The 26371-nt window shown below is 39.4% G+C and overlaps 1 protein-coding gene across 5 annotated transcripts in view; it reads right to left on the bottom strand.

Annotated features, from left to right (window-relative positions):
• TMEM87A (transmembrane protein 87A) overlaps window positions 1-26371 on the bottom strand; it is a 63596-nt gene that overhangs the window by 7697 nt on the left and 29528 nt on the right. For 2 of the 5 annotated variants that reach the window (XM_032176038.2, XM_032176042.2), the window contains exons 8-18: window positions 22361-22422; window positions 20143-20326; window positions 19027-19126; window positions 15677-15770; window positions 13643-13711; window positions 11163-11271; window positions 10157-10215; window positions 9227-9330; window positions 1961-2034; window positions 1480-1541; window positions 210-265 (exon numbers count right to left, since the gene is read on the bottom strand). In XM_032176038.2, coding sequence (XP_032031929.1) covers window positions 210-265; window positions 1480-1541; window positions 1961-2034; window positions 9227-9330; window positions 10157-10215; window positions 11163-11271; window positions 13643-13711; window positions 15677-15770; window positions 19027-19126; window positions 20143-20326; window positions 22361-22422 — 973 coding nt within the window. Of the gene's footprint in view, window positions 1-209; window positions 266-1479; window positions 1542-1960; window positions 2035-9226; window positions 9331-10156; window positions 10216-11162; window positions 11272-13642; window positions 13712-14290; window positions 14363-15676; window positions 15771-19026; window positions 19127-20142; window positions 20327-22360; window positions 22423-26371 lie in introns of those variants that run through there. The other 3 variants (XM_032176037.2, XR_009209776.1, XM_058427780.1) reach the window with 3 other exon arrangements.

Genomic DNA, 26371 nt, shown 5'->3' with positions numbered 1-26371 from the left:
TTAAGATCTACTACATAGCTAAATCTTTCTAAGCAGAAATGTCATCTGAATGAATAAACCCAATTAATTTTGTTTGCAGATTATTCCTATTCTTTTAATTATTTTTCAGTATCTTGTATTTTCATGAGTATAACTTGCTCATTTAAAATAATAACAAAGTAGTACTAACTTTGAAATAGGATTCTTGTGGTAATCGTTCAAAAACTTACACATCTGTCACAGAAGAAGGAACATTCTCTTCTACCCACTTCAAATCATCTTCCTGCTGGGAACACACAAATACCACTCATTACTAAAATGCACCACGTAATACATCTCAAGTAAGGACATAAAGGTCTTAAATTTTGTCTTTCATAATTCTGTAGTTGTACATTCACAAATGGGACTGCTGACAGAAAAGTAAAATATTTTAATTTTTAAAAACATTTTTAAAAATCCCTTTGACCAACATCTCCCCAGTTCTCCCAGAGCCCCTGATAACCACCACTCAACCCTCTGCTTCTAGGAATTCAACTTTTTTAGATTTGACGTAAGTGAGATCATGTGGTATTCGTCTTTCTGTGCCTGGCTTATTTTGCTTAACATAGTATCTTCCAGGCTTCTTCACGCTGTCGCGAATGACAAGATTTCCCTCTCTTCTGAATCTAAATAGTATTCCATTGTATATCAAAATACACGTTTTCCTTATCCGTTCATCTACTGATGGACATGCAGGTTGATTCTGTATCTTGGCTACTGTGATTAATACTGCAATGAACATGACAGTGCAAGTATCTCTTTAACATACTGATTTCATTTCCTTTAGGTATGAAGTGATATGAATGCTGGATCATACTCAGTGATATGAATGCTGGATCATAAGGTAGTTCTATTTTTAATTTTGAGGAACCTCCATACTATTTTCCATAATGGCTATACTAACTCACATTCCTATCAACAGTGTACAAGCATTCCTTTTTCCATGTCCTTGTCAACACTTGTTTCTTCATTTTGATAAATGCCATTCAAACAGGTATAAGGTGTTATCTCATTGTCGTTTTCATTTGCATTTCCCTGAGGATTAGTAATGATAAAAACTTTTTCATATACTTGTTGGCCATTTGTAGGTCTTAAGAAATGTATATACAGGTCCATTGCCCATTTTTAAACTGGGCTATTCGTTTTCTTGCTACTGAGTTCCTTATATAAATTGGATATTAACCCCTTAACAGATGCAATGTTTGCAAATGTTTTCTCCCATTCTGTAGGTTATCTTTTCACTTTGTTAATTGTTTCCTTTGCTGGGCAGAAGCTTTATAGTTTGATGTACTCTCACTTCTCTATTTTTGCTTTGTTCCCTGTGCTTTTGGGGTCATATACAAAAAAAAATCATTGCCACGATCAATGTCACAGAATTTACCTCCTGTTTTCGTCTAGTAGTTCTACTGAGGGTTGGAAGATGGGACAAAGAACAAAGACGAATGGAAAAGTCATACTTACTGCTTTGTTAACTTTACTATTTCCATTGGGTTCTTGTTTGGTACTTCTCATTTTCATTCCTTCTGTAGAAGAAAATAAATATACATTGTTTAACTTTGTGAACAGATCAACAATGTCGGCAAAACGGATTCAGAACTTTTTCTTTTTTTAAATTAAAAGCCCCAAAGTTACTTATCATAGTTTTATTTTAAGCTTCCTAATACTTGTGAAATATACAACAGATGTTTCTCCATCTTTACATGTAAGCTGGGGATTTCAAAGCAAAATTTTTAGCTCACTTCTAGCAAGTAAAATGGATACTTAATGTGCCATTACTTACTGAATTTACCATGGCTTCATCTTAAGATTCACACCCTTATTTTCTTAACCCTAACTTCATCCCATACCAAACATAGGAACAACACAGTTATAAAATAATAAACAATGTACTTATAGAAAAAGAATATTTAAAGTACTAATAAGAGGTGAATTTTATTATTACCAAAGCTTTCTTTCAGCATAGGCTCCTTTTGTTCATCCTCCTCCTCTTCCTCAGACAATGGTGAAAAGGCAAACCTAACAGAACCAAAGTAGAACAGAAGGAAAAAATTAGAAAACTTCAAAAACTGCTATACCAGTTGCATTTTACAAAACTAATTATTGAAACTGCAATTATAGTAATTCATTAAATCAGTTTAATAATAAAATTTCTTCCCCTTCAGAAAGCTCTTAATTGCCTATATTAGCAAGAGAGAAGCAGGACAGTATCATATTTATGAGTGCAGGCTCAGCTGAATACTACCTGTGACATCAGACTAGTTACTTAATCTCTCTGTACCCAGTTTCCTCATCTGTAAATAAGGGGATAATAGAACATTACTCATAGGGGTGTTTTGTAAAAGTAAGTCATTACAAATAAAGTGCTTAGAACAATACCTGTCACATTTAGTAGACAGTCAACAAATGTTCATTCATAAGGATATGTATCAAATAGAGTTAAGTAAATTCTCATCTAATTTAAAATCGCAGCCTTCAAATTGGGAGTTAAGAGAAGGGAGGCCTATTCCAGGTAATTTAAAATTTTAGTTTATAAGTGAGAAGCTCAGAAGATGAAGGTCTGACCTGGTATATCTCAGATGCCTTTCCTTAACAACTTCCAAGAGATTCAGCAAAGCAGCTCCCAGACATGTAATTCCTAGAATGCTTTAGCTTTTATTTATTTGTTTTATTTTTTATTTATTTTTTTGGAGACAGAGTCTCACTCTGTCGCCCAGGCTGGAGTGCAGTGGCGTGATCTCGCCTCACTGCAAGCTCCACCTCCCAGGTTCACACCATTCTCCTGCCACAGCCTCCCAAGTAGCTGGGACTACAGGCGCCCGCCACCACACCCGGCAAATTTTTTTGTATTTTTAGTAGAGACGGGGTTTCACCGTGTTAGCCAGGATGGTCTCGATCTCCTGACCTCATGATCTGCCCGCCTCAGCCTCCCAAAGTGCTGGGATTACAGGTGTGAGCCACCGTGCCCGGCCGAATGCTTTAGCTTTGACCTCACTCTATACTTCCCATTTTATTGTTACCTACTATTTTCATTCTACCTTGCTTTTAAAACTCTCTTTCATGATAACAATTCTTAATAAACTAGGAACAGAAGGGAACATCTACAACTAGTTAACGGGTAACAAATTCCATGGTAAATATCATAGTTGATGATATTTGAGAAGCATTTAATGTCAGAGTAAGATGAGAGGGCCCACTGTCATTGACTCTATTCAATATTATACAGGAGGGCTTAGCCAAGCTAATAATATAAGAATCAAAATTGAGGCAGGAATATTATTTGGCAAAAAAGGAACATGTAATGATTACTTTAGACAAAAATCTATCTGAAAAGAAAATGTGGAAATTATCAGAACAATGTAACAGGAGGGTTGCTGGGTATGATATACATTAAACAATCAAGCCGGGCATCGTGGCTCACGCCTGTAATCCCAGCACTTTGGTAGGCTGAGGAGGACGGATCACTTGAGGTCAGGAGTTTTGAGATCAGCCTGGCCTACAAGGTGAATCCCCATTTCTACTAAAAGTACAAAAATTAGCTGGGCATGGTGGTGGGTGCCTGTAATCCCAGCTACTCAGGAGGCTGAACCAGGAGAATCCCTTGACCCTGGGGAGCAGAAGTTGCAGTGAGCCAAGATTACACCACTGCACTCCAGCCTGCGTGACACAGTGAGACTCCGTCAAGAAGAGAGACAGAGAGAGACAGAGACACAGAGAGAGAGACAGACAGAGAGAGAGAGGAAAAGGCAACAGCATTCCTACATATTTGGAAAAGCTGTATATATTTTTAAAGGGTACATTCGTAAGAGCCACAAAAATTTAAATCAGAAGTTACAAAACATAATTCAAAGACTAAAAAATGGAGAGATGCCACAGTCAAGGAATTATCAAAAATATATATATAATCTCCCTAATTCATTAATTCAATTAAGTTCCAATCAAAATCTTAATAGGTTTTCCTAGAATTAAATAATCTAAAATTTTTATTAAAAAACAAGAGCTGGGTGTAGTGACATGTACCAGTAGTCTCAGCTACTGAGGAGGCTGAGGTAGGAGGATCCCCTGAGCCCAAAGTTTGAGTCTAGCCTAGGCAACATAGCAAGACCCCATCTAAAATAAAAAAATTTTAAAAATAAAGGGCAAAAATTCAACACCAAAGGCTTTTTAAAAATTTTTTTGAGACAGGGTCTCGCTCTGTTGCCCAGGCTGGAGTGCAGTGGTATGACCACAGCTCACTGCAGCCTTGACATCCCAGGTTCAAGTGATCCTCCCACCTCAGCCTCCCAAGTAGCTGGGATTACAAGCATGCAATACCATGCCCAGCTAACCTAAAACATTTTTTTTTGTAGAAATGGGATCTTGCTATATTGCCAGGGCTGGTCTCAAACTCCTGGGCTCAAGCAATCCTCCCGGCCAGACCTCCCAAAGTGCTGGAATGACAGGTGTGAGCCATCACGCCTGGCCAAAGGCTTTTTTTTTTTGAGAAGGAGTTTCACTCTTGCTGCCCAGGCTGGAGTGCAATGGTGCGATCTCGGCTCACTGCAACTTCCCCTTCCTGCGGTTCAAGCACTCCTGCCTCAGTCTCCCAAATAGCTGGGATTACAGGCATGTGCCATCACGCCCAACTAATTTGGTATTTTTAGTAGAGATGGGGTTTCTCTAGTTGGTCAGACTGGTCTCGAACTCCCGACCTCAGGTGATCTGTCCGCTTCAGCCTCCCAAAGTGCTGGGATTATAGGCGTGAGCCACGGTGCCTGGCCCAAAGGCTATTTTTAAGAGCCAGGTAGTATGCGGCTGAGCCTGCACTTATAAATATGATTAGGGGTTCAGGCCCTCCAGATACCACGGTTTATCAGAAGCCTAGGGTAATTTACACAGTGCTACTGATGCAGGACCAGAACAGAAGAGAGTAGAGAGCCTAGATTCAAGTAATTCTTGGTGGATGAACATCTTGATTGTGATTTTTTTTTTTTGAGACGGAGTTTTGCTCTTGTTGCCCAGGCTGGAGTGCAATGGCGCAATCTCAGCTCGCTGTAACCTCCGCCTCCCGGGTTCAAGCGATTCTGCTGTCTCAGCCTCCCAAGTAGCTGGGATGACAGGCGCCCGCCACCACGCCTGGCTAATTTTTGTTATTTTTAGTAGAGATGAGGTTTCATCATGTTGGTCCGGCTGGTCTCCAACTCCTGATCTCTGGTTATCCACCCACCTCAGCCTCCAAAGTACTGGGATTACAGGCACGAGCCATCACGCCCGGCCTCATTGTGAAATTTTTTAAAAGTCATTAGAGAATAATTTTTTGACCTCACCTCAGGCTAGGTAAGAATTTGTCAAAATAAGATGCAAAATGTACAATCCTTGAAGGGAAAAACTACTCCATATTTCTGAGATTTTGTATGATTAAAAACAGCATAAAAAAATCAAAAGATTATTAACTGGCAGAAAATATATGCAATACTTAGAACAAACAAAATATTGGCATACAAAATATATTAGAAATTCCTACAAATTGGGCCTGGTATGGTGGCTCATGCCTGTAATCCCAGCGTTTTGGGAGGCCAAGGCAGGCGGATCGCTTGAGCTCAGGAGTTTGAAACAAGCCTGGGCAACATGGCAAAACCCCATCTCTACAAAAAATGCAAAGATTAGCCCAGTGTGGTGGTGCACACCTGTGGTCCCAGCTACTCAGGAGGCTGAGGTGGGAGGATCATTTGAGCCCAGGAGGTGGAGGTTGTAGTGAGCCAAGGTTGCTCCACTACACTCCAGCCTTGGGTTCAGAGCAAGACCCCATCTCAAAATAAATAAACTCCTACAAATCAATACATAAGTGATTGTTACAGTCTGAATGTCTGTCCCCTCCAAAACTCATGTTGAAACCTAATTCCCAGTGTGACAGTGTTGGGAGTTGGGCCTAATGGAAGGCATTTAGGTCATGAGGGTTCCACCCTCATGAATGAATTAATGCTGTTACATAAAGGGTTTTCTGGAGTGGGCTCTCCCTTTTGCCCTTCCACTTTCTGTCATGTGACGACCCAGTAAGAAGGCCCTCACCAGTTGCTGACACTGCGAGCCAACAAATTTCTGTTCATTATAAACAAACAGTCTGTGGTATTTTGTTATAGCAGCTGAAAATGGACAGAGACAATGATCAATAAGCCAATAAAAAATAAGCTAAAGACCCAACCTTAAATTCAAAAAGTAACAATATTAATTCTCATCCACCAAATCTGCAAAAATTAAATAAAATGATGGGACACAAAACAAGGGAAGAAGAAAAAACCTCTCTTGTACCATTGTTGTTAAATATGCAATTTCTTTCAGGTTTCTTTTGGGAACATAATCTGGAAATACTTTAAAAATTACAAATAACACATATCCTTCAACCTAGCAAATCCAAGCCCACTCATTAAATATTTCTTGAGCATGTGTCAGTGTGTAGTGAGAAATTAACCTTCATTGACTAATGTGAGGTGATCCCTATACCCATAAAATGTCCTGTCTTTATTTGCCTGGGGACTTTGGCTGACAGTGTAACAGTATAGTTTATGATAGGGGCTTTGGGCCATACCATATCAGCTCTGACCTCTAGAGGAAATGGTATTAGCCTGACTGCCAGGAGGGGTTGGAAACTAAAAGTCAGCAACCGAGACAGTATGTGATTGAGCCCCAGTAAAAACTCTGGACATTGAAAGCTCAAATGAGTTTCCCTCGTTGGCAATAGTCTGTGCATACTGTCACATATTTGGCTGGGAGGAGGTAACACCGTCCAATAAAAATCTTGAGTGCTGAACATTAATGGGCTTTCCTAGACAGAAACAATGTGTTACTACATTTTTGTTGCTGGGGAAAAGAACGGACTTGAGGTACTTCCTCAGAAGAGAGACAGAACACAAGGAAAGAAAATACAGATTTCCCCAGACTCTACCTGCTATCACCATTTTGTTGTAATACACCTTAACTGTGAGTATAACCGTATGCTGCATCCCATGAGGCCTTCTAGTAAATCACTGAACATTAGGATGGTCTTGAGGACCCTGACGCACCTCAAACTGGAAATATCCCAAATGCCCATTAATAAGAGAATATGTTAATTTAACTGTACTACACATGTCCCATATTTATGCTATCCATGAAAATGAGTGAGTTCAATTAAACCTGTTACACTGGAAGGAATCTCCACAATGTACTGTTACAAGAGTAATGGAAGATTCCATACATGAACAGGGAAAAGACACATTATAACATGCAGTTAACACTGAAGTCACGGAGAAAGGGGGCAATGTTTTAAAAGAAAAGGGGGGAGAAAAGACGAGGGAAGGTAACGCAAAAATTTTTTAATGACTGAGGAAGGGAAAATATTTAAATACAAATACAGCTAGTGAGTAACCAGTAGATCAACAGATGGATATAAAAGAAGGGTCTCCAGAATGTAAAAGTTCTTTCTCAATAGTGTGATTTCAGATCTCCTTTATTTTCTTTCATGACTTTTCTCTATTCTGACTTTTTTCAATAAACACATATAAAGTGCATAGTTTGAAATGACAGCAAGGCCATTTTCATGGAGTAAAAGGATTTCACCTATTTTCTATTTCAATCTTTCATTGGGTCTGGTTATAAAATTAGTCATTTATACCATGTCACCCTTTTCCTTCTTTGGTGGTATGGGTGTTTAATATAAGCTCTTAACCGTCTAAATGCAAATGAGGGGGGAAAAGAGGGAAAAAAGGCATAATCACAAAATAAAGTTAAGCAGTTCCTAAATGACTGAAATTTGCCTATAGTTGGACAAATCAGATTTACACATAGATTTTTAATTTCAAAGTTGGTTATGTAAGTTTTAATTTTACCCTTTCTATCGTTACAAAGTGAGCTGGGCTGCTGGTTACAGAAATTTTCTTTCCTTCTAGATACTAGACAGGAGAGACTCAGTATAAGTGACACAATTATATCTTTTGTTTTCTTTGAGACAGAGTCTCGCTCTGTCACCCAGGCTGGAGTGCAGTGGCGCCATCTCGCCTCACTGCAACCTCCGCCTCTGGGTTCAAGTGATTCTTGTGCCTCAGCCTCCTGAGTAGCCGGGATTAGAGGTGTGCACTGCCATGCTCAGTTAATTTTTGTATTTTTAGTAGAGGAGGGGTTTTGCCATGTTGGCCAAGCTGGTCTCAAACTCCTGGATTCATGTGATCTGCCCATCTTGGCCTCCCAAAGTGCTGGGATTACAGGCATGAGCCACTGTGCCTGGGGTTGACACAACAGATTATATATCTATATCCCTTGTTTACTATACAAATACTTACAGGTATACTTGATTTTATGGTGCTTCATTTAACTGTGCTTCCCAGATTTTGTGGCAACCCTATGTCAAGGAAGTCTATTGGTGCCATTTTCCAACAGCAATGTGCTCACTTTGTGTGTCAGCATTTTTTTTTTGAGAGGGAGTCTCACTCTGTCACCTATGCTGTGCAGTGGCATGATCTCGGCTCACTGCAACCTCTGCCTCCCAGGTTTAAGTGATTCTCCTGCCTCAGTTGCCCAAGTAGCTGGGATGACAGGCGTCCACCTCCACACCCAGCTAATTTTTGTATTTTTAGTAGAGATGGGGTTCCGCCACGGTGGTTAGGCTGGTCTCAAACTCCTGACCTCAAGTGATCCGACTGCCTCGGCCTCCCAAAGTGCTGGAATTACAGGCGTGAGCCACCACGCCCAGCCCCTGTGTTGGTTTTTTTTTTTTTTTTTAGCAATAAAGTGTTTTTAAATTAACGTGCATACATTTTTTAGACATAATGCTATTGCACACATAGTAGACTACAGAATAGTGTAAACATAACTTGGATATGCATTGGAAAAAACAAAATATGTATGTAACTCAATATCTGCTTTATCGTGATGGTCTGAAACCAAGCTTGCAATTTATCTCCATAGTATGCCTGTGTATTTATCACAAAATGTCAGAGCTGAAGGGAACTTCATGTCGCTGGGTTTAATTCCCCCAAAGTATATAGAAAGGAAACTAAGGCCAGAGAGGTGGAGAGGCTGCATGCCAAAAATCATGAAGTTAAGAGGAGAGCTCAGATAGGAACCCAGTTCTTCTGATTCCAGGCCCAGTGTTCCTTCCACTATATGACAAAGCCCTGATACTGTCCCCCAATAGACCACCCCTAATTGATGACATGGTCATCTCATGTTAGCAGAGTAAACAGAAGAGTCCAAGAACCTCTGGTTGTTTGCAGATGGTCGCCAGAGAACCATGATGACAAAGAGGATCATGGAGAACAGCAAGCGCCAGATGGCATCGTCTACCCACAGCTCCCGCCAGTCCTACAATACAGGGGAGAAGTACAACATTTATACACGTTATCTTAACCCCTTGTTCGTAAAGCCTTTGGCATAGAACAAAAATCACTTATTTGTTCATTCAAGTTATGTTTATTAAGAGCCTGCTGCATGCTTAGTACTGTGGTAAGTGTGGGGAAACAAAGTGAATGAATATAGTTTTTGTCCTTGTAGTGCTTACTGTTGTTAAAGAAAATGCATCAACGGAACAGAGTATTTGTCAAAGCTTCGTCATCCCTCTGAGAAGCTTTAAGAAAGGGTTTTATACAGGGTTAAGAGAAAGTTACCTTATACAGGGTAAGAGAAAGTTACCTTATGCAGTGTGAGAGAACGTTACATTAGGTTGGTATACTTATAATTTTCATTTTCATTATTTAACAAAATAAGAGCCTTAGCTGCTTCTAAAGAAATCCTACTGTCACAGTCTTTGGGCTCAGATCTTAAGGATGTGGCTTCTATTCAGATTAGTATTATTTACACATATGGTACTTAATATTTAGTACTCTGGACTTCTTAAGATTTTTAGTTAAAGTAAGACTGGGTTATAGCACACTGTAGTTATAACTTACAAAATTCTCTCCCAAAACTGGGAGAATACAGTCAGAAAAAAACAAACAAAAAACTATCTACTATACCAAGCACCATGATAGTACAGAATACTTAGGAGGAGGGAAGTATCACAACCCTCAGAGTAGAGACCTAGCTCTAATTTTTTTTAAGGTATATAACTTAGAAGAACCTTACCACTGTCATCAACATCATCAGTTGTTTATAAGACAGTACATTATTCATAAATGTGCTTATAACTCACCGACTGACATGTCACTATTCTGAACTTCATGGTTGTCCAGATGATAAACACAATGGATGCTAACAGTAAATGAAAAACCAGGTCAGAGTATGAATGCTGGTTTACATCTCCAATTACATTCCCCCATTTCCGGTTAAGTGGAATCCCACACACCCCAAACCCCCAAATATATCACAATTCTATCAGTTATTTTAACAAGTGTATTCAATACAAATGTACTGTATATCTGCTATCAGCAAGGCTCATGATACACACTCTAGCCAATCCTTTCTGTATTTAAAGAATAATTTGGTAATAATTTTATTTGCCATCTGGCTACATCAGTAACCATTGTGGTTGGAAAATAAGGTATTGGAAATATAGCTCTTTCCAGCATTATCAATCTAATTTTTTTCTCCTTTTATCCTTAGTATAATAATGCTAATTTTTCTTTGGCTGGTCAGATGAAAAAAAAATGGCTGATAAAACGACTGTAACACAAACAGAAGAGCTAGTTCCAATCATAAATCAGACCTCACTATTCCTGGTACAAGGGTCAGGAGGTAGGCAAATTAGCCAACTTTGGTTACAGTCCACCTAATGTCAATTTTTACATATGCTTGCTGACATATGTAAAAGCACTATAATAGCAATGGACTCTAATCTAAAATGCTACAACTATTTAATAAAACTAAACAAACACGTGGTAATGTCTTCTAAAAGGAGCACTCTCTGGCACTTAAGCTAACTAACCTCAAGAAAAAGAATGCCTCAAGAAAGAATGCAAATAGAAGAGGGATAAATAAAGAGCTGAAATATGAGGTCGATTTCCAGCTACTGTACATAAAATAAATGGTTCTCAACTTTTTAAAAACCATAGATCCTTCTGAGAATTTGACAAGAGCTAAGAACCCTTTTCCAAGTGAAATATACAAAACTTTCTATGCCCACCCATGGCCTTTCAGGTTAAGAATCTCCATTCTAAACAGATCACATTTGAACTCCAAGAAGAAAGTCCCAGACTTACCTGCCACTGCCAAAATAAGCGTGTTGGTGAAATGCCGATACAAAGAGAGTTTTACAATGTTCCTCCGAAGTTTTAATAGCTTCATTGTTTGAGTCAGGCTAATAAATATGTGTTTGCAGGTCAAGGAATTCAACATTCAGGAAAAAAACAGTAAGCTAGCCAATTAGTTTTCAGGTTTCTTTGAGGATCTGGGGTCATGCTAATAAACGTATGGATCTCTCAGAGGCCTTATAGCTGTCTTATTCTCACTAAATCTCACAAACACCTCAAGATTAATAAGAAAGTCATGATTTTATTTCCTTTTCCTTTTTTGTGTGAGGCAAGGTCTAGCCCAGGCTACAGTGCAGTGGCACAATCACAGCTCACTGCAGCCTTGACCACTGAGGCTCAAGTGATCCTCCCACCTCAGCCCCCCAAGCAGCTGGGACTACAGGCATATGCCACCATGCCTGGCTAATTTTTTAATTTTTTTGTAGAGATAAGGTCTCGCTATGTTGCTCAGGCTGGTCTTAAACTCCTGGCCTCAACTGATCCTCCTGCCTTGGCCTCCCAAAGCACTGGCATTACAGGCACGAGCCACCATACCTGGCCGAAAGTCATCATTTTCAATGAGATATTAAAGAGAAGACAGAACCAGGATAAAGTAAGAATGTACAAAATCACAAGAGAAAAAAATATAAAAAAGAGAAAGGAAGAGGCTTTCTAGAGAAACAAAAAAAGACAGAAAATAAATAGAAAGAGAAATGGTAGAAGATAAAGTGAACATGAGTAACTGGCAAGGGACAAAGAGTTAACATCATCTTCTCTCTCCCTTTAAGGTGGGTAGCTCTGTTCTCATCTGTCCAGCAAATCTAGTTAAGAGTCATAATTATGCTCGTGTCTATAATCTCCCAGAGATCTACACTCAGTCCCCTCATGCCATCTTAAGGAACCTGCCATCAGTTGCCTGCACTATCCTGAATTAAGAGGACCTTACAATTGGTTGAGAAGCTCATATGGTTTGCTTCCAAAAGTAATGACTCTCCATTTTCAAAACATTATTCTCAAGTAGAAGTTGCTAGAGAAAAACAGGAGGGGAATTGGTGACTACTAAAAATGGTATCTGCTCTCACGTTCAATTTTCTTTTCTTTTTGAGACAGGGTCTCTGTCACTCAGGCTGGAGTGCAGTGGTGCGATCTCGGCTCACTGCAACCTCCGCTTCTAGGGCTCAAGCAATTCTGCCTCAGCCTCCCGAGCAGCTGGGACTACAGGCATAAGCCACCACGCCCGACGAATTTTTGTATTTTTTGTAGAGATAGGGCTTTGCCATGTTGCCCAGGCTGGTCTCAAACTCCAGAGCTTAAAGCAATCTGCCCATCTCAGCCTCCCAAAGTGCTGGGATTACAGGCATGAGCCACTGCACCTGGCTCAATTTTCAGAATGAGAAGGAGATACAAAAATAAGGGATTTGGCAGTTGCTCTGCCCTTACAGAGCCTTAGCTGTTACCTAGTCATTGGGTTATCTTACTGTACAATCCATTCCCACCTCCCTCTTCTCGCAATGCTTGTAGAGGTTCACAAAACACTTGGGAAAGATACCAACCTAGAAAAGCTTTGGCTATTTAGACTGAGGACACTTTAACTGAAAACTCTTATACAGCAACCCACTCAAATTCACAAAACAATTTTGTTTACATTCACAGTTTTTCAACAGTCACAATCTATCAGGTCAGCAATAATGAAAACTGCTAATAGGACCAAATATATAAAAACCAAAGCAAATTCAATATAAGATAAAGTCCAAAAACTTGAATCCTTTAGCCATCAGGCCAAGCCCCTAATATATAAATTTAATTTTAAAGAGCAGGAGAAAAAGATTGCTCAAATAGAAGCTTGTTTGTTATCTGCTGGTTGACTCTGCCTGTAAATGAATCAATTATTTATTCTGAAGGGTGGAAATCTTCAAACAATTCCAAGCCAGCTTTTAAATGAGGCAAGAAAACACTCACTCCGTAAGGATTAAAACCTGCTGAACCTACACAGAGTTTCAGAAAAGTCAAAGCACCTTACATAGTTCCTGAAATCAAATTTTAAGGATCAAAATCTTTTCATAAGTTTCAAAGCATTTAAGAATTGCTAGAGGCTAAAAGACAGAGCAGGACCAGCGCAGCCAGTGATTCTAACACTAAATGATTAGGTACACAAACAACAAGTGCAAAATCAAGATGAAATGCTCATTTAAAAGAAAAAAGCCAAAAGATTTTATCTTGAGCTCGGTCCACAGTCACCAATTTCCAATTTGATTTTTAAAAATTAAAAAAATAAAAACAAAAAAACTGCTTACCTGAACCCTCAGGTTGTTAAGACTTAGCATGCACTATTCCCCACGCTAAGGAGTAATCAACAAAACTGATAAAAACTCTTTGCAGAAAGATCAATGGAAACCCATCTCCAAGGGGAGAAAACGGACCATCATCAAACAAGCCAATGAGAAGGATATCCACCAGCACAAGGCAGTGTCTAGGAAAGCCAAGGGGATAAAGGCCAAGGAAGCAAGATCAGTCTGGGCCTGCAGACAAAGAAAAAGAAGTGGTGAAAAACAGATGTCTAGAGAGGCACAGAGAAGAAACCACCACATGATTCTGCATTTACGTAATCACTGGAATGTTTTTGCACTGAACTGAAAGGAGATAAAAAGAACATTTGACACCTAATCATTCTTCCCTTCTTATAAACCATCACATAGAATATACAGCTATAAGCATTTCACATAAATTGACATTTACAATCTCGAAACATACTGCTAACTACGAGTTTTTCATATATAAAGATCCACGTTAACGAGTGACCATATTCCAAAAAAGTTCTAATGTTTATAAGCCCCATCCTTAATCTATCATTTCCTATTATTGCAATTTTGGCTACAAGTCTGAAAAGACTTTTCTCATATTTAAAAAAAATTAATGCATCATATACAAAGAATTATTAATTTCCAAAATTGTAATATTTTACAAATAAGAGCTCACCCCAAAATAAAATCTAAGGCAATTATCTGAAAAACTACGCTGCATGTTTCCAGGAGTTTATATAGAGTATGTTTTTTACATAACCCTAATTACCCAATCAACAGGCATTATTGAAAGGATATCCATAAAATAACACAGGCGTCAATTGCTGAGAGGGCCAGGTTTACTATCAGAGTCAAGGGATAAGAAAAATACTATAGCAACAGCAGAAGAAAGAAAATGAAATTGACAGAGGGTTAAAGTTGCTAAAAGTCTAAGAGAATTACATACAGAGGACAGTGTGATTTGAAAAGCAAATGTGCATCCACAAAGTGTTTGATTTAAGAGGCAATTTATTGCAAAACATATTGAGCCCAGTTTTCTTGTGGGCAAAGCCAAGTTTATAGTTTTTACGATATTGAATCTAACAGGTTGCTGTGGAGTCTGACTTTTTTTAAAAAAGTAAGAAAATTAATTGAAATGGCCTGGAGAACCCTACTTCTTCGTATTAATCCAGTGGTAACATAAATTTCTTTTCTTCTCTTTTTTAAGGAAGAGGTATCACTCTGTTGCTGGAGTGCAATGGCATGATCATGGCTCACTGCAGCCTGAACTCAATCAGTCCTTCCACCTCAGCCTCCCAAGTAGCCAGGACTACAGGCGCCCACCACTGCTCCCAGCCATAAATTTCTTTATCACTTAGATGCTTTGGTTTCCTTCCCTGGCAAAGGGAATAATTATACAATTCTCGAAAATGGTGTGAAACTTCATTAGCTGCATTTTTTTTCTTTTTCTTTTTTTTTTTTTTTTGAGACGGAGTCTTGCTCTGTCACCCAGGCTGGAGTGCAGCGGCACGATCTCGGCTCACTGCAAGCTCCGCCTCCCGGGTTCACACCATTCTCCTGCCTCAGCCTCCCAAGTAGCTGGGACTACAGGCGCCTGCCACCACGCCCAGCTAATTTTTTGTATTTTTTTTTTTTTTAAGTACAGACAGGGTTTCACCTTGTTAGCTAGGATGGTCTTGATCTCCTGTCTCATGATCTGCCCGCCTCGGCCTCCCAAAGTGCTGGGATTACAGGCGTGATTACACGCCCGCCCGGCCTCATTAGATGCATTTTAAGGAAGTTTTTGAAAAGGAAATGTTGATTAAGAAACAACAGCTACGTTAGATTAGATTAACTAGTAAGTGTATGACTCCAATGTCTGCCATTTACACAAGAATTTCAGTCTGGATTCCATTGATTAAGAAAAAGAAAAAAAAATGCAAGTCTACTGCTTGGGAGGAGGAACTAAAACAATTAGCAATTTGGAGACAGGTGGAAAAGCATTCATTCCGGGCACACACTAAATTTACAAAGCTCTAATAGATTAAAAAGAAAACATGAACTATACATATATTTTGAAAATCAGAGCCCAAAAGTGACTTAAAGCAAACAGAAAGAAGCCCACAGACATTTCCGATTCACACTGTCAAGATGTAAACAATGTAATTGAACTGACCACAGAAAATGAGATTAGGCAGTACTAACCCCAGTAACTCTGAGGACCCCTTCCATGCCAGAGAACAAAAGATAGAGGGCTCCTGCTACTACAACCTTATGAAGAGTGACTCCAAGGCGTGGCCTAAAGAGGAAGCAAGGAGATATTTGAGTACATATGGGACAAATCCCGAAACAAGCTAAGTAATAGGAACTTGTGTTAATTAATATAGGCCAACAATTTAAAGCAATAAATAATATACACTTGATTCACCTAAGAGAAAAAAACTAAGACCTTATGGTCTTAACACAAGATAGGGAATACTACAACTTAAGATCTCGGGTCTGGTTACCACATTTTAAAAAAAAGTTTCCTCAGAGAGTTTTGAAACATATTCACAAGTAGTATAACGCACCCTTATAAACCCCTCACCGAGGCCCAACAACCACCAACCTATGGTCAGTTCTGTCCCATGCATACCCCATCCCCTTTCCACCCTTTCATATTCTCTTGATGCATCCTAGACAGTGTATCTTTGATATATTTCGGTATGTGTTTTTAATAAATGAGGACTTTATTTTTCTTTGGTATTTCAATGGCTACAAAAGGTCCTTTTTTTTTTTTCCCCTAAAGAAACAGGGTCTCGGCCGGGCGCGGTGGCTCACGCTTGTAATCCCAGCACTTTGGGAGGCCGAGGCGGGCGGATCACGAGGTCAGGAGATCGAGACCACGGTGAAACCCCGTCTCTACTAAAAATACAAAAAAAATTAGCCGGGCGTGGTGGCGGGCGCCTGTAGTCCCAGCTAGTCGGAGAGGCTGAGGCAGGAGAATGGCGTGAACCCGGGAGGCAGAGCTTGCAGTGAGCCGAGATTGCGCCACTGCACTCCAGCCTGGGCGACAGCGAGACTCCATCTCAAAAAAAAAAAAAAAAAAAAAAGAAACAGGGTCTCACTCTATCGCCCACGCTGAAGTGCAGTGGCCCAGTCACAGCTCACTGGAGCCGTGAACTCCTGGGCTCAAGCAACCCTCCCACTTCAGCCTCCTGAGCAGCTGAGGACTACAGGCACGTCCCACTACACTAGGCTAATTTTTTTTTTTTTTTTTGATGTTTTGTATAGACAAGGTCTCACTATGTTGCCTAGGCTGGTCCAGAACTCCTAGGCTCAAGCGATTCTTCTGCATTTGCCTCCCCAAGGGCTGAGATTACAGGCATGAGCCACTGTGCCCGGCCCACAAAAGAAACTTTTAAAAACCATCACCAAAATACCACCATCAAATCTAAAAATTCTAACGATTCCTTAATATAATCAAATATTCTATTACGGTTCATTCCATAGTATATTTGCAAGCTCTAAACCTAATATATGAAAAGTCTTCTGAGCAACTTCTGTTTGAAGGAGAAAAAGTCTTAGATCCTTGAGATTCAAAATCCTACACAACCAGAACCCACATGTTAACAAAATCCTTAGGTGATTCCTTAGTGTAGTGTAGTTTAAGATGCGCTGCCTTAAATCATGTCTGCATCCTCCTTACCAATATTTGTTCTTATATTTTTTGTTATATATTGGGGAAAACTCCATATGAGCAGGGAATTTTCTCCCCATTCATCTTGGAAACCTAGAATACTTCCTGGCATATAGGAGGCACTCAAATAATTGTTAAATAAATAAATTTTAAGAACTAAAATTCCCCATATCTCTAATCCCATTTAAAGCAAAATGCCTTTAATTGAATAAACAAACTTAAAACAACTAACCTTAATCCTACTTAAAGCACTATAAAGGGATGCTATAGCATTACTTAATCGCACTTAAAGCAAAATTCCTTTCAATAATTGTCTATACAATTATTCTAATTCCTCTCCTCCTATTCTCTCTGGAACTCTCCCCAATTAGGCTTTTGTCCATATCACTTCACCAAAACTATCACTATGACCCTCCATATAGGTAAACTCAATGGCCAATTCTCACTTGACCTATCAGGATCTCTTGACACAATCACTTCCTCCTTGAAACACATTCTTCAGTTTTCTACCCACCTCACTGGTCTCTCCTCAATTTCTTCTGCTAACTACTTCATCTTACAGACTTCTAAATAATATTAAATATTCAAGGGCCCAGCCCTTGGACCTCTTCTCTATATATACTCACTTCCTTGGTGACCAAATCCAGTCTCATGACTTCATTTATTTATTTATTTAACTTTGGAGATGGAGTCTCGTTCTGTTACCCAGGCTAGAGTGCAGTGGCATGATCTTGGCTCACTGCAATCTCCGCCTCCAGGGTTCAAGCGATTCTCTTGCCTCAGCCTCCCAAGTAGCTGGGACTACAGGTGCATGCCACCACACCTGGCTAATTTTTTGTATTTTAGTAGACACAGGGTTTCACTGTGTTGTCCAGGCTGGTCTTCAACTCCTGACCTCAGGCAATCTGCCCACCTTGGCCTCCCAAAGTGTGAGGATTATGGCGTGAGCCACTGCACCTGGCCCTCATGACTTTAAAAAATATCTTTATCTTCATGACTCCCAAACTTTTATCTCTGCCCCAACCTCTCCCCTTTGTTTCCCCTACTTAGTTATTTAATTCAACTCCAGTCTTGCCCCTGCTCCATGCTTATTTCACCTAAGGTCTTCCTGAACTCAGTAAATCTCCAGTTCCATCCTGCCATTTGACCAGATCAAAACAGTTGGCATCATCCTTAATTCCTCTTCTCTTTCATATCACACATCTGATCCATCAGCAAATTCTACTGGTTCCACCTTCAAAATATATATAGAATCTGATCTCAATTCAGCATCTCTTCCCTTGGGTATACATATAGCTCCCTCACCTCCTTGAAGTCTCTGCTTACATGTCATTAAGTGAGGCCCTCCTTGATCACCCTATATACAACTGCAAGCTCTAGCTCCTGCATTACCTGCTCCACTGCACTTTCCACTGACATATTAAAATATTTTACTCACTTAAATTTTGTCTTTGTCCCCTCCCTCCACAAATGTAAGCTCAAAATCTTCTGTTTACTTGCTATATCCCCAGGGCCTAGAACAATGCCTCGAAGAATGCCTATAGAAGACACTCAATAAAAATAAAATTTTTTGGATAGACAAATATTTTCAGAGTTACAGCAAGAATGTGTTTCCCATAAAAAATCTAATTTGCAAAAAATATTTTGGAAGTATGGAATATATTTGGATTTGGAAGTAAGGAATATACTTGGAAGTATGGAAAATGAAACACATTTTCCCAGCATTTACAATGCTACAAAATTTCAGATACCTTTCTTGTTTCAGAATTATTTCTTTTATCAACTATTTCAGAACTACTACATCGGGAACATGCAATACTGTTTTAATTTAATCAGCATTTTAATTTGCTCTTCCATACAGGAAGTTAATACTTACTTGACGATGCCATATCCCAGACTGACTATGATGACCAGGGTTCGAGCCAGTGAGCGTTTCACTGCTGAAAGCAGCTCTGCAAGGATCAAAGCACCTTGGACTATGAAAAAGAAGGGGAGAAATGGCACCATAATCTAGGTTTGGCAACAGGCAAGATGCCAATACTAGACTGCTGCTTTCTACACTCTTCAGAATAAGCATTGATATTAGTCCTGCTAAAACAGAATAGCTCTTCCGCAGTTCTTACAGTATACAAGCTGATTCCACTCACAATCTTACTCATGTCTATGTATGGCAATCTGGGTACGCTCAACTCAGCTCCCTTCCCCACCTGCCCCCAAATTCACTAGAACTTTAACAGAATACCTCACCCTATATGGACAGTTTGTAGTATCAAGACAATTTCCCCCCTTTTTAAAAACTGTGAAATACAGCTACACATAGAAAAGCAAACAACACAGTCATGTACACACTTGTTGGCATGTATAGTTTAACTCATTTTCAGATCTACTATTTTCAAGACCTTTCAAAGACCAGGGAAAATCTTATCAGTTTATCTCAGAATAATAATTATGACTAAATTAAATGGTCTGACAAGAAAAAACTGAGGCAATCACAAAAAACTACAGTATAAAACAACTTCTGTCATTACCAATTCACCTTACTAAACCATAAGCACTCTCCTATTTTCTTGATATGACTATATTTTATCAATTAGATGCACTTTCCCACCACATTTTGAGGTTTTTTAAATCAAGGTGTGTCTTACAATCAGTGACATTTTACAATTAAATTGACACGTTTACTTTCTTTCTTAGATGTATAATGGTGCCTTAGAAATCAACAGAAATTGATATTTGATGATGTTAATAATCATTCCCAAAATGGCCACTACTGTTGTGACTTTTGTGAGCATATTTCAGTAAAATTACTCTTACATCAATGAACTCATAAGATTAAAAACAAAAGTCAGAATCATAGTGATTCTGCTTAAGATATTGTAATAATTAAGTAATTGAAAAGTTAAGCCTACGTAGTGACTGCTGACCTTAGGAATATTTTCATACATCTCACCTTCCAACCACTCGAACTGGCAAAGATTTTCTGGTTACTTACCAGATTCTCCTTTGTATCGGATATTCTGAAATTCTGCATAGAAGACAGCTTTCTCAAGCATTCCCAGGAAGATGACAGCACCAATCCAAAACTGAATTCTCAGGAGATCTCTCCAGTAGCAGGCAGACCATGCCAGCCACAGAACACCAAATAGGACATATACAATACACATCACCATGAAAAACTGTTATCAAATTGGGTAAAAGATAAAAAGGAGAATTAGGGCCAAGAGCCAAGTCTGTAGATTTAGAATCAGTATATACTTTTTTTTTTTTTTAAGAGATGGGGTTTTGCTATGTTGCCTAGGATGGTCTTGAACTTCTGGGCTCAAGCAATCCTCCCATCTCTGCCTCCCAAAGTGTTGGGATTACAGGCATAAGCCACAGCACCTGTCCTGAATCAATATATAGTCTTAACAAGTTACAAAAATATATTCTACCTTTTAGTTAAGAAATAATTCTTCCTTTGGAGCTTAACACTAACTAATATGAAAGCATTATCTTGTCTTGAGCAGAGGAAGACTACATATGAACTTGTCCTCAAGAGCGAGTGCTCTCATATGTATATATGTGTGTGTTTGTGTGTATATACGTATGTATCGCATATGTATACCATATATAAGGTGCTCTCTGTTATACACACACACACACATATGGTATATATAGAGAGCACTCAGCCTGCTCTCCTATAGTAAAAGAGCTTTTTCTGGTCAGGCGTGGTAATTCACACCTGTAATAGTGCTTTGGGAAGCTGAGGCAGGAGGATTGCTTGAGGTCATGAGTTCAAGGCCAGTCTAGGCAACATAGCAAGACTCTGTACCTACAAAAAATAAAAATTAGGCCAGGCATGGTGGCTCACACCTGTAATACTAGCAATTTGGGAGGCAGTGGTGGGCAGATTACTTGAGGTCAGGAATTCAAGACCAGCCTGGCCAAAACATGGTGAAACCCCGTCTCTACTAAAAATACAAAAATTAGCTGGGCATGGTGGCGCGCACCTGTAGTCCCAGCTACTCAGGAGGCTGAGGCAGGAGAATTGCTTGAACCCGGGAGCTGGAAGTTGCAGTGAGCTGAGATCGTGCTATTCCACTCCAGTCTGGGTGACAGAGTGAGACTACGTTTCAAGATAAAAAATAATAAAATAAAAAAAAATTAGCCAGGCATAGTGGCACATGCCTGTTGTCCTAGCTGCTCGGGAGGCTGAGGTGGAGGGTAGCTTCAGCCTGGAGTTGAAGGCTGCAGTGAGCCATTATCCACTATCATGCCACTGCACTCCAGCCTGGGAGACAGAGTGAGACTCTCTCTTTTTTTTTTTTTTTTTTTTAAAGAAGGAGCTATTTCAGCTCACGATCTAAAATTATATAGATGAAGACAACACTGAAGAAGAAAAATGGCATGATGATTAGGATACATCTAGAGGCAAGGAAACACAACAAAATAGGAAAACTATTAAAGGGAAAGGAAGAAGAGAATAATCGTGAACAAAGAAAATTGAAAATATATTAAGGATATTCTGAGACACAGATGTATGCACACATACATGTACGTGCACACATACACATATACACACACAAAATGAAGAGAAGGGAGCTTCATCATTTTGTCGTTGAGACAGTTTCACTCTGTCGCCCAGGCTGGAGTGCAGTGGCACAATCTCGGCTCACAGCAGCCTTTGTCTCCTGGGTTCAAGCAATTCTGCTTTAGCCTCCCAAGTAGCTGGGACTACAGGCGCCTGCCACCACGCCCAGCTAATTTTTGTATTTTTAGTAGAGATGGGGTTTCACCATGTTGGCCAGGCTGGTCTCAAACTCCTGACCTGACCTCAAGTGATGTGCCCGCCTCAGCTTCCCAAAATGTTGGGATTACAGGCATGAGCCAGTGCACCCAGCCTCATTTAGTTAATGTAAGTGGGATCAGAAATGATAGAGTTGTAGTAAAAAGTGCCCCACTATGGATCCTAGAGAGAACGTGAGATGATCTTTGAGGTATTTCCACAGGTCACTGACCCCTTCATTATATGGATAAGAAAATGAGGCACACAAGGGTATACTGACTCTCTCAAAGTCCCAGTCTAATAAGAAATAAATCCAGGACTACAAGCAACATTTTCTGAACTGCATAGGAACAATTCATTAAAAAGAATACTGCCACAAAACATGGGACAATCTTTGAACCCAAAACCATCCAATACCGAGGTTAAATAATATAAAGTCACTTACAATCATCAAGGGATAGTCTTCAAGTGTGAGGTATTCATAGGGACCCTTCACTTCAACAGTCACTGCCAAAACAGAGTCCTCAGAATTAATTTACAGGATGCAGAAATTAAACAAAAATATTGCCTAATATTTGTTTAAAGAAATTAGTAAGAATTTCATTGGGTCATTTACTTTTAGGCACTTCAATCCTGGTCAATATTAAATTATATTTGTACAGCACTTGGAAAGTCGTTAAGTGTTCTCATAGTTCATGCTGTGTCCTGCACAGGTTTCCATGCCTCCACCATAGTCTGAAGTGGGAAGGCTCTTTTGTTTCCATACTCACATCTTTAAAAAGACTAGATTGAATATTTCCTCCACACAGCCTTCTCTGGCTGCCCATCTGGAACAACCCTACACATACTCTAAATTCTAAACATACTTCATATGTACTTTTCCTTACAACACATCAGTAAAATATGCCTTACAGGACTTCCTTTTTACATATTGCCATCTTCTTTGTTTTCTATCTTTCCTCACCTGTATTTTCCTATTGCTTTACTATTTTTTCATGGACTCCAATTTTCTTTTATTGCTACATTCATGTATCATTTTCAGAATGAAGGCATTGGAAAAAAAACTTAAAAATTTAAATTAACTCACACAAAAAAATATACCATCCCTGATACAAGATTGAAATCTAGCTTCACAATCAGGTACCCTAGATGCTCACTCCAAAATAAAAATAACTCAAAAGTTCAGATGCTTCAAAGCAAAGCTGCATCCAATAAACATAGAATTGAACTTCCCCAAAACCTGCTAGTTAACATTTTTCAAAGAATTTGTTAATAACAAAGTGTTTAATGAGACAGAAAAAGTAACAGTAATAACATAAATCTGAAAGACATATTTGCCTTAGTAAAGCAAACGTTGACTAATTTTAAGATTATCTGTAATTTAAAAAACTATTTCAAGATGGACTATTTTACTATTGTATTGATAAAATAATTTGGATAAATTCTAGGTATAATTAATAAATAAAAATCTGACTTGAGTGGTGATCACCTCTAGAGACAGACTAATAACTGTTCATTCAACAAAAATTCCCTAATAGCTTCTGATATACCATTATTTAAAGTAAACTACATCCAATACTTACATGAAAAAAAGCATTCCATAAGAGCAATTATAAAAATTTCAGAGCAGAACTATTATTAAATCTATACCTTCCTAATTCAATAAAAGAGTTAACAAAATAATTAGTAAATACTTGGATCATATTCTTTGCTTACTCTATGCCTTGGTCAGCAAAATATAGCACATGGGCCAAATCTGGCCACCAGCTTTTTCTGTTAATAAAGTTTTATTGGAACACAGCCACATCCACTCATTTACATATTGTCTACAGCTGCCTCTGCACCACCGTCGCAGAGTTGGGTAGTTATAATAGAGAAAATGTTTACTACCTGACTCTTTAAGAAAAAAATCTGCTAGCCCCTGCTCTATGCTAAAATATACATTTACTAAGCACTTATTATTTGACAGGCCTATGGAAAACAGAGCAGATAGAAACATGAGTAAGATGTTTTCTGCCATCAAATGGGTAACCACCTTGCCGGGGAGAGGGAGTTGAAAGGCTACATAGAGAACTATCCCTCTCAGCCAGACTAGAAGGATAAGTATGTATTTTCCAGAACAAAGTAAAAAGCCTTCTAGGTAGAGGAAATAACATGAACAAAACAGCTGTGAAAATGTGTGGTATATTTAAAGAACAAATATAGTCTAAGACTGCACATAATACCATATAGTAGTAGTGTTTTGACATAAGGCAGCAAAAGGTAAACTGGGACAAGTTATAAAGAGTTTTATAAACCTTGCTGCAAAATGTAGACATTTTATAGGCAATGGGGAGCCATTAAAGGTTTCGATGAAGGGAAGAAAAATGATAAAACTGTATTAGCGATAATGTACCTTCTCCATTCCAAAAAAAGACGGATATTTTTAAAATGAAAAAACAAGGCCAGGTGCGGTGGTTCACACCTGTAATCCCAGCACATTGCGAGGCCAAGGCGGGCAGATTACTTGAAGTCAGCAGTTCAAGACCAGCCTGGCCAACATGGTGAAACTAAAAATACAATCTACTAAATAAAAATCTAGTAGATTTAATAATTTAGCAGATAAATAATAATTTAGTAGGTTGTAAAAATACAATCTACTAAAAATACAAAAATTAGCTAGGTGTGATGGTGCAGGCCTGTAATCCCAGCTACTTGGGAGGCTGAGGCAGCAGCATCGCTTGAACCCAGGAGGCAGAGATTACAGTGAGCCAAGATCACGCCACTGCACTCCAGCCTGGGTGACAGAGTGAGACTCCATCTCAAAAAAAAAAAAAAAAGGATATAAGCTCAAAAACAAGACAGACATTTCCAAGAATCAAAACAGAAACTCAGAACAGTGCATGAGGCCGACTCCATGATCATGTTGGGCTCTTGGGCCAAAAGCAGGCTATGGTAGTTGGAAGTGCTGTCCCTATGGGATCTATGGTAGCTGGAAGTACACTACCAATGTACTATGGTAGTACATGGGATCATTGAAGCTAGTAGGTTTCAAAGAAAAAGAAGAGGGACCAGAGCCAGGCTGGATGCATGAAGAAGCTGAAGTAGGGTGGAATACAGCTTCTCTTCCAACCTTTTCAAAGAAAGAAGGTTGAAAATGAACACTGGTAACTGTGCCTTGAGACTATAATCCATTAGAAAGTCATGGGCCTAAAGAGACAGGAGGATACACATGTATGAGTGAGGGGGAGAGGGGCTCTCTGAGAGGGAGAGGGAGGGAGGGAGGGAGGAAGAGAAAGAGACAGAGAGAGAGACAGAGAGAATATGCATGTGCGTCAAAACCAAGTAGTGGTATCCCAGAAGTTCAACAATGATTTAATGTTAGAAGATCAGTTAATTTAATGTATGACATTAACTTATTAAATGAGAAAGTCCATATGATCATTTAAATCAGTACAATTAAACTATTTGATAAAGCTAAGTATTCATTCTTAACATTTTTTTAAAACAAGGAAACTATTCTCATCAAACTACGAATAGAAAGGAACATCTTTAACCAAATAAAGAATATTTCAAAAGTTCTACAGTAAACATAGTACTTAATGGTGAAATATACCAATACAGCCAGTAAAGTCAGGAGCGAAGTAACAGTGGCTGCCATCATTGTTTCTATTCCATATTCTGCTTAAGAAAGCAGGGTAAGAAAGGGCCGGGCACGGCAGCTCACCCCTGTAATCCCAGCCTTTTGGGAGGCCAAGGCAGGCGGATCACGAGGTCAGGAGATCGAGACCATCCTGGCTAACACGGTGAAACGCCGTCTCCACTAAAAAATACACAAAAATTAGCTGGGTGTGGTGGCGGGCGCCTGTAGTCCCAGCTACTTCGGAGGCTGAGGCAGGAGAATGGCGTGAACCCAGGAGGCAGAGCTTGCAGTGAGCCGAGATTGCACCACCGCACTCTAGCCTGGGCGACAGAGCAAGACTCCGTCTCAAAAAAAAAATAACAATAAAAAAAAAAGAAAAAGAAAGCAGGGGAGGAAAGGAAATTGCAAAAATACAAAGAAGAAACAAAGGGGGAAACCACAGGAAATAAAACCAGTTAGGAAGTTCTTGCAAATTCCAGGTAAAAGATGATGACTCTATGAACTAGGCAGCAACCTTGGAAAGGAGAACACTTAAATTCTTGAGACATTAAAAACTACCAATGTTAATTAATTTTTTTTCTTTTTTTGAGACGGAGTTTCGTTCTTGTTGCCCAGGCTGGAGTGGAATGGCGCGATCTCGGCTCACCACGACCTCCATCTCCCAGGTTCAAGCGATTCTCCTGCCTCAGCCTCCCGAGTAGCTGGGATTACAGGCATGTGCCACCACAGAGCTAATTTTGTATTTTTAGTAGAGACGGGGTTTCTCCATGTTGGTCAGGCTGGTCTTAAACTCCCGACCTCATGTGATCTGCCTGCCTCGGCCTCCCAAAGTGC

This window comes from Hylobates moloch, unplaced genomic scaffold (assembly GCF_009828535.3).
Source record: "Hylobates moloch isolate HMO894 unplaced genomic scaffold, HMol_V3 SCAFFOLD_14, whole genome shotgun sequence".
Lineage (NCBI taxonomy): Eukaryota > Metazoa > Chordata > Mammalia > Primates > Hylobatidae > Hylobates > Hylobates moloch.
This window is presented reverse-complemented; position numbering and strand designations above follow the sequence as displayed.